Below are 14,881 nucleotides of genomic sequence, written 5' to 3'. Positions count from 1 at the left end.
AAACTACTTTACAGCAGCTGCTAACAAGACACATAGAATAAAACTAGGTAATCCACTGCTAATGAAAAGGAGCCTCTGTTTTTACCATAGACTCTTCAGTTATACATATTCAAGTAGATAGAAGCAAATCGTCCATGTTTATGTGCAGATATATATTCTTCACGTATCTTTTTCTAGATGTGGATGTTATGCCACTGAATGATCTGTGGTTTATATTATCTGGGAGGTGTGATCCTTAACTGTAGCATGGCTCCTGTTAGTGGATTGTTGAGTGTTTGTTTGTTTTTAAACCCTGTTATGGAAATATAACCTGTTAAGTTAGAATTTGTCAGGAAATTGACCCTGCAGGTCAATTGAAAGGTTATAACATCTTAAATGTTATGTGAAATAAAGAGGCTTGTTATTCTTAGCTTTTTTCAAAATGTTATAGGAGACTTGCCACACCTAAACTTCAGTGGAAAAAAATTGGATTTTTTCCCCCAAAGAAGCATTGGGTTAGTGTTTACCCATTTGGGAGATGAAAGCAAACAAATATTACCTAAAGTTCCTGGAAAATAAGGAACACTGTTAAAAGTTAAAGCAGGAAAGAAAGAACTAAAAAATGTCATTAAGAAAATACAAACTTCTCTGAGAAGAATGTGTCAAATGCTAGGTGTCTGCTAGCTCACAGTGCTCCTATTGCAGTGGCAGCTGCAGTGAGCTGCTCTGCTGCCTTGTGGTGCTGAGGGGTATGGTTTCCTGATGCGTTGACTTTGTCACGGGCATTGCAGTATAGCAGTTTTTAAGCAGCTTTTGTTGGTAATCTAAAAATATTCTCTATACATAAAACAACAGGGCCATTATAATCCCTAATGTGATTTGATAGACCAAAATTAAGCTAAGTGTTTGGATACAGTTGGATATGGATATGTTTTGGGTTTAAATGTTTGGATATGGTTAATGCCTTCAAGTGTATAATGTCATTTTTTCAGACATTAAGCCTAGTTTGCTGTTCTTCATATTAACAAGTAAAGGGCAGGAACTATGCCTCTTAGCTGCTGTTTTCTATATTGCATTGGGTATAACTGTGTTGGCCATATATTTAAGGAGTAACAGGGAAAAAGACTGAAGAAATTGAGGATCTTCAGGGTTATCTGCCCTGTATGTTTAAATAATACTGCCTGCTTACCCTGTTAACAAAGTGGCTATTGTGCAGGAGGCCAAAGGTAGCAACCTGAGAGACAGTGAAGTTACCAGTTCTTTTTATCGTTGGCTTTGGAATATTTTCTATTGACAGCAGCGTGTAAGGCTAGTTAGTTTGTTTGTTTGTTTGTTTTTTCAGATAACATACAGAATTTAAGTAGAAAATGTTCATGCTTGTCTACGTACTAGAGGCAAACTGTGTATTTAGATGTTGAAGGTAATGGTTAATGTATATCTGGTGTTATAGGGTAACTTAATAGATTATAGAAAAGTGTCTGGCAGTCAGATTTTCCTTTCCATTTTTATTTTCCCCCTTCCATTAAAAATGTTGATGACAACTCACTGGGGACTTGCATTTGTCTATTGATACAGAAATCAAATCTAGAAATATATCAGGAGCCTGAAATACTTTCTAAAGCTAAAGTTTCCCCCTTTTCAAGTGGTTACTGTAGCTGTGCTTTTATCAGCATAGTGCAGTTTGCAGAATGCTCTCTGGCTGACCTTTCTGTAGGTGCTTTGACCAACAGCATCTGCAGCAGCTGTTGTCTTCCGCAGTCTTGGGGAGCTGGCACAGGAAGCAGCAGTTTCTGTGGTACTGGAGCCATGTCTGCTGAGGTTCTCCTCCTGTTGCCTTTCTTTGCCTCAGCACTGGGTAGAAAGAAAACAGGCTCTTTCTGTTCTGAACAAATGGAATGAATAATGAAAATGCAACAATCTCTCTAAAGAATGGTTGTCTCTTTTTTTTTTTTTAATGTTACATAGCATGATGAGATCCAAATACATATTGGTATTGTAAAATATTATCAAAGAATTCACTACCAAACAATTTAGCAGCAGTTGGGTTGCCTTTTTGAGTCTTGTATGATGGTTGCTGCAATGATTATAATGTGAAAGAAATAAATTGAAGATCCTTTTTGCACAGCATATTGATTCACTGAGAGATTTTTCTTAATGCAAGCTTAGACAGATTTGCTTTTTCCTTCAACTGATTGCTACCTGTGGTTATTTTTCTTTAGCAAAAACACCATATGAAGAGCAAAGCCGAGTCTCTTACTTTTTGGTCTGTATTAACTTGGAAAGTGATTTAAAAAATACATATTTTTTAGTATTAACCTGTTTCCTAATAAACCATACACACCTGTTTTGCATCTCCTGAGGCTGAAATGAAGGTAACTTTATATTCTGAATTTATACTTATGACAAGAATTTGATTTTTGAAGTCTAATGCTGAATTTTACCCAAGTTCTGTTAAGGTAATTTTAATATAATAAAGGTAATTTATATTTAAGTAATTTTATTTAGTTTCTTTGAAAACGTGAGTGCACACACAATTCAGAATTGCTATGTTGAAAATGTGAATATTCCCTATTAGTACATGGTACCTATGGAGCCTTAAAATGGGAGCAGCTGCCTATAGCCCTCTGTTGATGGAGATGGATAAAGCACTCGGTGAGGTCCACCAACATGAAGGCAAGACACGCGTTGAAGCCAGCATCGCTCTGGGGTCGACTGCTGGCTTCCAGCAGTGGCAGGCTCCTCTGGCCTGTGCGCCGTGCCCTGATTTAGCAGCAGCATAACTTGAGGAGCTCCTTAGAGGTGGTGAGGTCTTAATACCTAGTGAGAAAGGCGAGCTGGTAGCAGCATTGGTTGTATGCAAAGTGCTTGTGACCGCACTGAGGAGCATAATGGATGACGAAGGGTCCTATGACTCTGAGTGCTGTGGTCACCCCATTTGTCCACCATCAAATAAATCTATTTTGCATGCTTTCCTTTATCTTCTTTTTTCTGGGTCTTCCAATGAAGCACCTCACTTGGCATTGCTTGTAATAAAACAGAAAATGGAGTGACGTGGGAAAGAACTACACCTGAGACTAATGTTCATACGTTGACCTTGTTTGAAGTCTTTGAAACTCCTGAGTACTGGTTTACAGCCAGTAAACTGGGTTTAGTTTCTCTGAGGTTTAGTTTAACTGTGAATCTTTTGCAAATGTTCTGTGCCTGGTAATGCTACGATTCAATAGAAGTGGTCATGTTGACTAAATAGGCCACGTGATAAGAAAAGGTAAGGGGATTTGTACTTAATCAGCTCTATGTTTATTTCATATCAGGCCTGGTCTTTTTTCTGTTCAAGGTGAAAGTAATACAAACAGGCAGAACATAGGTTTGCTCCCTACAGACTTCATTTTTCTTTTTAAAAGATTTCCCTTCCACAGATTAATCTGTTTGGACTGTGTATATATTCAAGATTATACTTACATCATAAAATGGTTACATTTAGCAGTAGTTTAGCGTGTCAATTTTCTATCCTTAGTTCAAAGCCTGGAATGAAAACGCACCAATTTACCTTCATATTTCTTTCTTTGTGAGTGGCTAACTTGGAGCTAGAAATTAATGGCAAAAAAAATGGAATTGAGAATAGACTTTCTGTGGAGGTGGACAAAGATGATTACAGCTGGTGGAAGACCCTTAACCTTGTAGCATTCCTTCTGCTATGATCCCTATACTGTCCTTTTCATATGTGGATTGCACCTACTCAATTTTGAACAGGGAAACCTTTCTAAAACTGTTTTGCCTGCTGCTTCCATGGCAATAGATGTCTTTGCATTTGAACTTTTTTTTTTTTGTAATATTCTCCTCTTCCCAGGTTATAAGTACTTAGAAGTTCAGTGTAGTCTCTGAAAGGTTAGAGAATCCTGCTCTGAACTGCTGATGGCTGGCAAAATAAATTTGTCTCAGCATTTTTCTCTCCTGTCCTTCCTTTTTAGTGCTGAGCAGCATAAAAAGGAATGACATAATGGCTATATTTTTGGATATAAGAAGCAGACGTTACCCATTAAGTGTACTTGCCTCTGTATAAGAACATACAACCCACAGGACTTTTCTGTCCAGCTGTAGGCCAAAACGCTGGATCCTTTACTGTTTTGTGTCCAGTGTTAGTAAAAATATTTGTCCTGTGGTTTTGAATTAATAGTTGTGTGCTACTATGCTAAAGAAACTTAAAAATCATATTTCATCTGCACCAAGCATATCCTGTTGCCCACTTCAAAACATGGCTGGAAAATTCAGTCCTAGTTGTACTAAGTTATTGCACCAAGTTATCAGCTGTAGCCCTCAGCACAGGGATGGTAGATTCTGAAGATGCCAGGGAGCTCTCTGAGATAAATCATATCACACAGTACTGTATGATGATGAATATTGCTGGGCTGACTGTTACAGAAAACTGAAATGTTCTGTTTGTCCACAGACGGTAGATGCAGTTGTAGATTGGCTGGCTGCTGTGAAATCGCTGGTGTTTTAATTGAGAACTGTGGAGTGTTTTCAAATGAAATGGAAAAATGGTATATTTTAGGTCTCATTAAAATAAGTATTGGTATTTTAACAGAAAATTACTCATATTTTAAGCTTAAAAACAAATAAACCTGCTCTTGTACTGTTTTAGTTAATTGATATCTCTGGTATTGGACAAATAGGCATTGAAACTTTGTTGCTGAATAAACCACTCCAAAACAGTATGGTACACAAGATTAAAAACAATGTTTCTATATATATATTTTAGGGTGTTTTCACACCACAGGCTCTTAAATTAGAAAAACCAGAACTACCTGCTTCGTTATAACATTTAGACTGCTCTTGCTGATTTTGAGAATGCTTCAACAGCATTGTGGTGAAGAGACATCCTGCAAAATTATTGACCTTGTATGCTATTAGTACAAGATATTTCAGCTGCAGGGCTACTCCAAAACTGTTTGATATGATCTCACAACACTGCTTGTGAAACTGAGAAGAAGTAACTGGAAGTCGTAATGCCTTCTGTGCCCTACATCTCCAATGAAAATGACTTTGTCCTTTAACCAAACAAGTGGTGTAAGATGAAACATATTTACGGCAATCTTTTTTATATTTTCAATAGGGATGTCTTTTTTTTAAAGATAAACTGGCATTTTTGAAGATACTTGGTGGTCCTCAGATAGGGGTGATAAAAACAAACAAAAAACCTTATTGATGTTGGCTGAGGCTTTCTTACAGAAATAATAGGCAATGCTCAGTAGGCAACCAGCTCACTTTAAACAATGGTGAAGTGCAGTCTAACAAGATATTCTTTTGGTAGCTACAGTAGTGTGCTTTCAGTTCAACCAAACAGACTTTCATGTTCCCTTAAGTATCCACTGTCTGGAGTACATGTTAAGCATTCAGATTGCAGCAGTAAGAATGAAGGAGAAGTCTTCTGATATTGTGCTAAATGTTGGCATCTTTGTACGTGTCCCTAGATCAGAGCAAATTAATGTTAGAGGAAGTGTCAAAACATAAGAATAAAGCTCTCACTTTTCAATTGTTTTATGAATATACTGTTTTTTCAGAAATATGATATTCTGGTGAACAAAACCTCTCCCTCTTATTTTGGTCTTGAAAGCCACAAAAGGAAGTGAAAGACAGCGAGCCCTTCAGCATATAGGCTGTACGGCTTTCTTTCGTGTGAATATTGAGGATGCAAACAGGAAGCAAATATCATTTAGAAAGAACTGTGTTTTGACCCAAGCAGAAGAAACAAATCCATAATTCTTAACAAATGCTCTTAGATATCTTCAATGGTAAGTTAATATATTACTGTGATTAGATAAAAAATGCTTTAGATTAGCAAGGGTATGGTAGGGGTGTCATCATTTTTAACTGAGTTTCTTTTCCTAAAGCAGTCATTTAATGTAGTGAATGTTTAAGCGAAAAAATAGTTGTGGATTTCTCTACCTTGGAATGTTAAGGGGAAAAAAAGTTATTTAAACTATATTGTTTTTTGACAACGATGTTACTCAGAATTAAAATGGCTTTTTTAATTCCCGACTGTAGCTCATTAGGGCTGAGAATCTCTTTCTAAATAATAATGCATAAGGAAAGCATAAGTGTTTATCAGTGTGATTAAGTAGAGTTAAGAGCAAGGTTGAAATTATTTATTTCTATAGACAAGATGTTCTGTACAAATTTAATAGTTAAATAGCCTGGTTTTCTGAGGTAATGAGTTTGAGCTCTTTTGAAAACTGGTTCACTAATTTACAAGTCTAAATACTGGATTTGTATATTCTAACTTTAGGCATGCAAACTAACAGATTCAGGTACATAACTTGAAAGACTAGCATCAGTAAATACATGCCAAAGTATTGTGGCTTTTTGAAAATCTGAAAAGTATATTTTATCTATTTAGATAAATAAATAAGATTGCTTGTGTCTTTTCGGAGTGTTAAATTGCTAGTACAAGCAAAATCTGAACTGTGCAAATGGCATCTGCACACTGCTGAGATTTGTAGTGCAGTGAAAATGTAAGGTCTAGAATGCAGTAATTAGAGATGGTAGTCAATACTTGTTAATGAAGATGGTGCTTGTGATCCATCTTTGAAGGGAGAGCAAAGCAGTGCTGTCCTGCCTGTGGTGCCCTTACTGACCTCCCGCCGCAGCTGCTCTCTGCTTCCATGGCTCAATCATTGAATAATTGGCATGTTTCCTTTAAGAATAAATAGTCTGTTTTCCAAAAGTGGTGGAAATACTTTGAGAAAAATGGAAGACTTATGACTGAAAGGGGTATGTCTGGGTATGTAGTTTGTGTGCATAATTTCATGATTTTTTTTTGTAGGGTTTACAAAATCTGATAGCTGGCATTCACTTTGTGGTGTTTTTTTTTTTTTTTTTTTTTTTCAGTGTGGCTTTGCTTTTTGTTAAATAGATCAGTCTAACACAGGTTTTTACACCTTATAACCTGAAGGAAGGACACAGTCTGTGAACTGCTTGTTGCTGCTAAAGGATAAATGAAGTAAGAGGTGTTTGGCAAACAAGCGTTAGATATTCATCACTGAGAGACTGGTGCTGCTTAATTCCACTATCTGTATGGGAAGCCTATGCAACAGCCAGGCATGTTACTGCACTTGAACATGTGTTTTGTCTACTCCTCTATTTGTACAGTTCCCATGGGCTGTTTTTCTGCTTTTTCCTGGGAGGCCAACTTCTAGGAGGTGATCAGAAGAGTTGGCCTGTGACAGTAACCTCTTCTTTATTGTAGCTGTCAAAGCAAGTTTGCCAGGATCAAAGTTGATGAAATGGTTTCTCATAGAAAGGGAGTCTTTGCATAGTGTTTCTTTTGAGGCTATTCTAAATCTGGCTTAAGATGAAGAATATGTCATTGAGGTGTCTGTCATACTATTTAGTTCCACTGTTACAGGAGAAAGTACTAAAGATGGAGAGCTGTTCATTTTCCCGTAAAAGAGCAGAATGATTACTTTTTCCTTTTGGAGTAAGGTAAATAAAATAGATACCTTTGGGGAATTCCTTTATGAAGAATCTGTAGTTCATTGTAATCAGTTTTATTCAGGGTGAGTGCACTGCAGTGAGCAAGAAAAACTACTCAAAAAAACAAGTTCTACTTCAGTTTATCATGCTTGTTATGCTTATTAGCATGATTTGGTAGTAATCAAGGATGTTCTCAGAAATTTTTATAGCAGCCTATAAACACAACTGGTGATACAGTGCAGTACTCCCAGAGCAGCTACGTCCAAAGGAAAACGTCCCTTGCCTCTGCTGACCCCTGGGCCTGCATTGTTCTTGATAGCTGAATCTATTACTTGCAAGCTTACATTGATGTAGATTTAAAAAAAAAAAAAGTTACAGATATTTAAGATATTGTTCTCAGCATTGGGAAAGAAAATGACAATTTAATGGAAAAAGACTTATTGAATGTGACTTTTGTCAGGACTGCTCTAAGTTAATAATTGCAAGATGGTACAGTGACAGACTGCTGATGCTAATGGCGGTCTTTAGATTGTCAGCCTAATCCTGTGGACTTTTAGAACTTACTTGCTTTGATGTTTACAAGATGCCTACATAAACTTGTAGATGTTTGAACTGCTGGTGTGGTGAAATCACTTACAGACATGTATTTATCAATTGCTTTCTCTGTAGACGGCTTATGTTCTGATATTAGCAGAACTTTTTTGTGCTAAAGTTAATTAAGTGGGATCTTGATCTTAATGTGGAGGCTACTCCCAATAAACTTTCTGTGCTCATAGATAAAGTTTATGAATTCAGCCAGGCTGGAGCCACAGGAGAGGTAGTGTCTTTTGCACTGATAACATGACTGAGGAGAGAAGAAGGGATAGGAAGTTGAGCTTTTGACTGCACCAAAGCACTGGGAAAGTCCAAACCAAAGTTGAAAGCTGCAGTTTAGGCTTATTTTTCCTTCTCTGCCTCTCTTTATTTTTTCCTCCTCTCTCTGGTAAATCTTCTTGCAATACTTAACTTGAAGTGTAGCTCGGGCTTTGTTTGAGGAAATGTCAAAGCACAAGTCTTGTATGATTAAAGAATGAGCTATATTGGGTCTGTTTGTACTATATGACACATGAAAGGCCTTATTTAAATTTAGATGCTTCCTGTGCTGCCTTGGTGGAACCATGAAGTCCTTCTCCTTAGATGGGGTTCTGTATGCTTTGAAATAAGGAGGGAAGACAATGATGCTTTAAACAAGGCATTTGTGTTCTAGTAGAACTTCTGGGAACACGGAGAGAACTGATGTTCTGAGCAACAAATACAATTTTCAAGGGAATATGTTTGCTTAGAAGAAAGTATATTAAGAGTATGTTGCCAATTCCAGTTCTGAAAATTTTATGGAAGCCAGACATAGGGAGCAGAGGGAGTTCAGTAAATCCAAAGAACAAAGCATGGTTGACTGATACATTTATCACTGTTTCTAGATGAAGTGCTGCCTGTTGCCCATTTAAAAACAAGCAAAAAAACCCTTCCTGTCTTCCTAAGACTGAAACCAAAGCAACTGCATTCAGAAAATTTAAAAAACAAACAAAAAACTTATTTTGTGCCAATCCTATAGTCACTTGTTTTGTAAGGTTTACCAGATGGGGGATTTCAGAATTCTTAGTAAGAAGCTCCTATTACCAATGTGTTAATTTTGACAAAGGAAAAGCTTGTACAGGAGGGTCCTGCATTGCCCTAGGGGTAATGCTACTTGCAATCTGCAAAGCGGAGCCTTCACATGAGGCTTAAGCATTGCTGTCACCATGCTTCTTCCACACTTGCTTCCATGGACTGCTGGCTGCAGAGTAGAGTTGTTGGTGATGGGTACTGCAAGTTGGATAGAATGAGCGTGTATGCGTGTTTGTTTGTGTGCCTGTATGGGTGGGAGACTGATGATACACAGCCATCCAGAAAGGGAAATGAAGGCATATTGAGGGAGAGTAGACTGGAAGAAGAGAGAATAGAAAACGTTGTGTGTGAGGTGACCGGGTGAGTAGAGTAGGTAAGAAGGTAGACTGTGTGTCTGTTGTCCTTTCATTATAGGACCAATTGTCTCCTTTGCTTGCAATTTGCTTTGGGAGTGAATATATATATATATGTTCTGCTATGATTAAATTCCGTAGGTAATCTTTGCACACTATTACCAGAACCGAAATGACTGTCTTGTGGACTTCTAACATTCCTGTGTTTCTAACATATTTATACAGAATGAGAAATACGCCATGTTTGTTTTGTAAAGTGAAGTCCCGAAGAGTTTTGTTTAGAGACTTACAGCCCAGTACCTTTCAGTTTCCATACTTGGCCTCAGTTGTCACCAAGTTTTTCCCCATCCTATTGAAGACTGATGCGTGAAAGCAGCCCACCTGCTGGTTCTTTGGTGCTTCTGATAGACCTCCTGTCCTGCAGGTGGAACGGTGGCACCCTCTCTTGAAAGGTCAGTCTGGTAGGGTGGTTCTGTCAAGAGCTTTGAGACTAAAATGTGAATGATTCTTCAAAGTCAAAAGGTACGAAAAATTAAAACTCTTGTATAGATTCTGGCTCAGGTAAGAACAGATCAGGATTCTTTCTTTAATGATCTGCTTCGGGGCTTGCCAGCCATTGCTTTGTGCAGGGTGCTGGTTGGCTTAAAAGTTATTGTTCTTTCCTGTCTTCCTGGGACTCTTGGAAGTGCTTTTATCTGAGTTGCCTGCCATAATGCATGAAGTCCTAGCCTTGTTGTCCTTTGCCTGCTGCTGTGTCATCTGAGCCTCCCGTGAATTTTCATCCTTTTTTTTAGGATCCTGGCATTGCCTTGAGATAGCTCATGGTCTATTTTCTTTTTTTTCCCTCCATCAAACTGCACCAAAACAGTGAGATCTGTGGAGCAGAAAGACTGTAGTATGTAACACTGTAACTGCAATGCAAAATACTTCTGATGAAATACATTCTTATGTATTGGAGTGATTGTCCTAGGTATCGCAGAGAACAGCTTGTTCCTTTATGAAACTTGTCACTTACTTGATTTGAAAAAGTAAATGTTCCTCAGTAATGGTTTATCTCCCTGTAATAGTCAAAATGAAACCAGTGAGCCAATGGCAGTGTTTGCAATTTGGTTTATTTTTAAAACTTCCTTCTTTTTCTTGAATGTATTCCAGATAACTATGCTTATTTTCATACCTCAGGGAGCTACAGCCGGTGTCTGATAGATACCTCTAAATTAGATAAACCTACTTTCAACTTTCACTCTTTTTGACACTTGAATTTTTAAATGTCATTGGTGTAAATATATGTGTACCAAAGGAAAGCACCGGCTTAGAAACAGTTCGTTTGTCAAGGCTTTTTTTTAAACTGACCTGCACGTAGCAAATATTTTTTAATGTTGAAGTTGTTTTTTTTTTTTTATGCTCTTGAATGTAGTCAAAATGTACTTATGACAAACCTCTTTGATCGGCTGTTCAGTCTTTAGTATTTTCCCTTTCCTGCTGCGTCCCTTGATACTGTTCTTGAGGGTCAAGAAGGATTTTGAGGTTCCTGTTTTGTGGCCTAGTTTGTTCTGTAAGTAGAAAATTAAATGCGTGGTTGGCAGCTTTTTCAATAGGAAGTGTTTACAGCCTTAGAGATTTGTCTGACCATCACTGAAAGAGACAGCTATGCTGATCACTCTGAAACAGCAACGAGCTACAATAACCATGATTTAATTGTTTCTGTTGCGATAATGGTTCAATGCTGTAGTGAACTGTTAGATAGCACTAGAATTCTGCCTTTTCTTTGTTAAGGTTGTATGGTTCCATTTTCTTCACGGTTGTTACATAGGTAAGTTTTTATAACAATACTTGTCGATAGGCACCTAGTCTTCCTGGCAAATAATCACCTTTGATATGGAGTACCCTTCCCCACACACACAGGGTACTGTTCACCCTTGTAACTACAGAGGAACAAAATTACATCTGCCTGTTCCCTCAAAACTAGTAAATTTCAGATCAGTCAGTTGCTTCTCATTGAAGAGAATGGGCAGCCGAACTTCTGGCTACAATTTAAGCTGGAATAAATATTTCCTGGTTGTTTTGAGTGATTAAAGTAAGTGACAGCTGTTTCTTGGGGGGGTGTTAAAGGACATTATTCTATGCTTGTGGATCTGAATTTCTTCCTGCATCTGTCTTTGCTACACTTTTTCCAGCTGATGCTGTATGTGATGTATTTGAAAACAAGGTGCAGATGTTTTATAATGAATCATTTTGTTTTTGGTTTGCACACCTTTACATCACTTCTTCCTTCGTCATCTGTTTGATGGGTTCCTGTTAAGCTCTCACAAATATCACAAAAGCAATATACTCATCCTTCGCATCGGTTTTGGTATCAGTGCCATGCTTTACAGACAAATTTTTGTTTAAAAAAAATATATGAGAAAAGTCATACTTTATGTTTTAGTTGCAAACATACTGCTATGTGGGAAAAATCTTGTTACTTTTTCTTGGGTAGTTTTTGACTAGATTTAGCTCTTCTAAGTCCTAAAATAGTTGGAAATATGCTCATTATCAATGCTTCTCTAAAAATATTGAGAGCACATTGCTGAGAGCCTTGAACATGAATAATCTTAAAATACTGAGACAAATTTTGTATCTGCTGTCTTACCAGAAGCACTATGCGTTGCCCAGTAAAAATAGATTTGTGATAATATACTAGCAGCAACATTCTCAGTCTAGAAGTACTCTCCTTTGGAATGGGGTGTGCAGATCTGAATTCAGATCAGCACATGGGGCACTGGCAACTCTTTAAGTACGGATGTGAGCAGAAAAAAAAAAGGAACATTGGTTGCATTTTTGGAATAGCTGTTTTCATGCTGAACCTGGGAATTTGCAAGATGAATCTTAACCAAATTCCTGGTATCCTGGAAATTCACGGTCTTCTTCATGGAATTTTTCCTTACAAGGTCAGTATTTGAACTCCCTAATGGCATTTTTCTAATATACTTTTAGAACAGCTTACTCTTTAAACTTGGCAGAGGCAGGCAGCTGCAGCCCTAAAATGATCCTTGGCAGTTGACTGCTGCTTTCCCCAGCTGGCAAGTTTTCCTGTTGTTTTCCTTTTCCCTTTTGTGTCAGCCAGTTGATGATATTTGTTTGTTCTCTAATGGAGAAACAGTTTCCTCCATCCAATATTAGAACAAAGTCTGATTTTTATTTTGATTTCTGGGTCACTTTTTTTCTCATGTAGCTGCTTAAAAACACCACGTGTGCCATCCGGAATTGTGTGTGTGTTTTCCTTGGTTTATATTCCTTGTTTTAAAATATCTGAACAACCTCAAGTAGTTAATGATTGTTTTCTCCTTGTATCTTCATAGCCAGTGGGATTATTAAAGCTATGGTTACCTGCAGAGAAGTCTGCACAAAGAGTGAAGGAATAAGTTGAGGACAAAAAACCAAACAACAAAGAAAAACAACCTCATTGCAGAGCTGAAGAATTTGAACTTAGATTTCTTAAGGTAATTCAGTAACTTACTGTCAGGCTGTTCTCTTTTGTCGTGGAGTTTTGGCATTTTAAATTCACCATGCAGATGATAACACAGTAATTCCTTCATTAATTCCTATTTGGATTACAGTGTTTCCTAGTTCTTCTCATGGATAGCTTTTTGTTTTCTTGGTTCAGAGCATCACTAAGATGAGTGCAGATTTTTGTAAACTGCACTCTTGAATGTGAGGAGGACACAGTGGTGTGGTGAACTTTCTTCTTTATAAAGGATTAATATGTCCTATGCTACACTTCAGTTTTTAATGGACCTCATTTATCTCACAGAATGTGAAGCCGCCTGTCTGAATTGACAGATTTACTAAACTGACTTCTAAATGTTTTCTATGCTACGGTCTTGATCATCTATGACCTCATGTTTAGGCTTAATCTTTCTGTTGCCCCAGGGTAGTTATCATAAAAGTTATTTATCCCTGCCCTACGTAAACTATTTAAAAATTAATATTTAGACATAAGCAAAAAATTCCATGTCACTGAAGAAGAGTGCAGAAGTCATTTTTTTTCAGAGGTATGAACTGCATTGTTTTGTGAAGTATCTTAGCAGTTGTCTATTTATGTCACGTGGTATTCCAGAGAAATTGCTTATGACTTCAGCTAAGGTCCAAGGTTGTGGTGGTGCATGTCATCCATGGAACTTCTCTGCAAACTTATTTTCTGCAAATAATAATATATTGGTATTGTCATTGTTTAGGTTTTCCTGCTTCCTCCTGTTCCCTACCCCTTTCACCACTGAATAAAAGTCAAAGACCCCAAACATAAAATGTCAATTTGACATTTAGTGTGTCCATACTTTTTTCATGCAAATAGTTGTGCAATGCTTTTGTACAACAAAAATGTAAAAATCCTTGCCCTTCTATAAGGTTACTGATATCCAGCTCCTCAGTGTACCCTTTGGGAAAGAAACCCACCAAAGCAGTTTTGCAAGGTTCTTCTTGGCTCTTTCTTGTTTGTTTTCTTTCTGTCCTATACACAAACAGTTCAGGGCAGGAAAAGGCTTAAGAAACACAAGAAACTCAGCAGATGAAGTGTAATAGGTAACAATCACTGTTGATGTTATTATTATATTTTAAATAATATTCAGAGTAAAGTAATTTAGGATTATATTGTGGTATTTGAGTTTGGAGGAGGAGCCACCTTATCCTGCTGTGCTTATATTTCATGAAATATTGTTCTTTGGGTAGGGACAAGGTGGTAAGAGTGATTCTGGGGGTGATTCTGGCTCCCAAAGCAATTTCAGTCATTCTCTGGAAGACACTGTTCAGATGATAGGCTAGCCAGTTTACAGATACTGCCTGGAAGACAGGAAAACAGTAATTCCTTTTTCCTGGATTAATTCTGGGGCTGACGCTGTTCCATCTTAATGACAATTAACTAGCTGGACAATGGGAAGGAGGGCATCCTCAGCAAGTTTGTGGATGATATTGAATGGAGGCAGAGTAGTCGATACGAGTAGGGTAGGGATCCTGTTCAGAAGGACCTTGTCAGGCTGGACAGATGGATTGGCAGAAATCTCCTGCAGGCCATCATGGGCAAATAAAAATGTTAGTACCTGGTATGGATCATCTCTGGACAATAAGACAGGCTGGTGGTTGGAGAGCAGCACTGTGGAAAAATATGTGGGGAACTGGTGAAGAAGTTGTATGTGAGTCAGTAGTGTGCCCTTGTGGTGAGACAGAACCAACTGCGTTAGGTCAAGTAAAGTGGTTATTACAGTGATGGCTCTGTACCTATCAAACCAAACCTGGAGCACTGTGTCTGTTTTTGGGCTCCCTGGTGCAAGGAAGGTACTGTGAAACTGGAGCAAGTCCAGTGGAAGGCCCTGAGGTTATAAAGGCTGAAACATATGACATACTAGCTCAATACAACTGGATTTGTCCAGAAGAGAGACATCTACAGTGTTATTTTTTAC

General features: G+C 37.8%; 1 protein-coding gene across 5 annotated transcripts in view; it reads left to right on the top strand.

Moving 5' to 3' along the window:
* The window catches only part of FGD4 (FYVE, RhoGEF and PH domain containing 4), a 115,019-nt gene that overhangs the window by 12,308 nt on the left and 87,830 nt on the right, over positions 1 to 14,881 (top strand). Inside the window, exon 1 of one of the 5 annotated variants that reach the window (XM_080553517.1) lies at positions 34 to 5,771. The exons of the other annotated variants lie outside the window; for them this stretch is intronic. Within the exon in view, the coding sequence (XP_080409643.1) occupies positions 5,750 to 5,771 (22 nt within the window). The 5' untranslated portion in view covers positions 34 to 5,749. Of the gene's footprint in view, positions 1 to 33; positions 5,772 to 14,881 lie in introns of those variants that run through there. 5 annotated transcript variants of the gene reach the window in all.

The sequence above is a fragment of the Anser brachyrhynchus genome, assembly GCF_964034855.1.
Source record: "Anser brachyrhynchus genome assembly, chromosome: 1".
In the NCBI taxonomy this organism is placed as follows: Eukaryota; Metazoa; Chordata; class Aves; order Anseriformes; family Anatidae; genus Anser; species Anser brachyrhynchus.
Note: the sequence above shows the minus strand (reverse complement) of the source record. Positions and strands in the feature narration are given on the sequence as shown.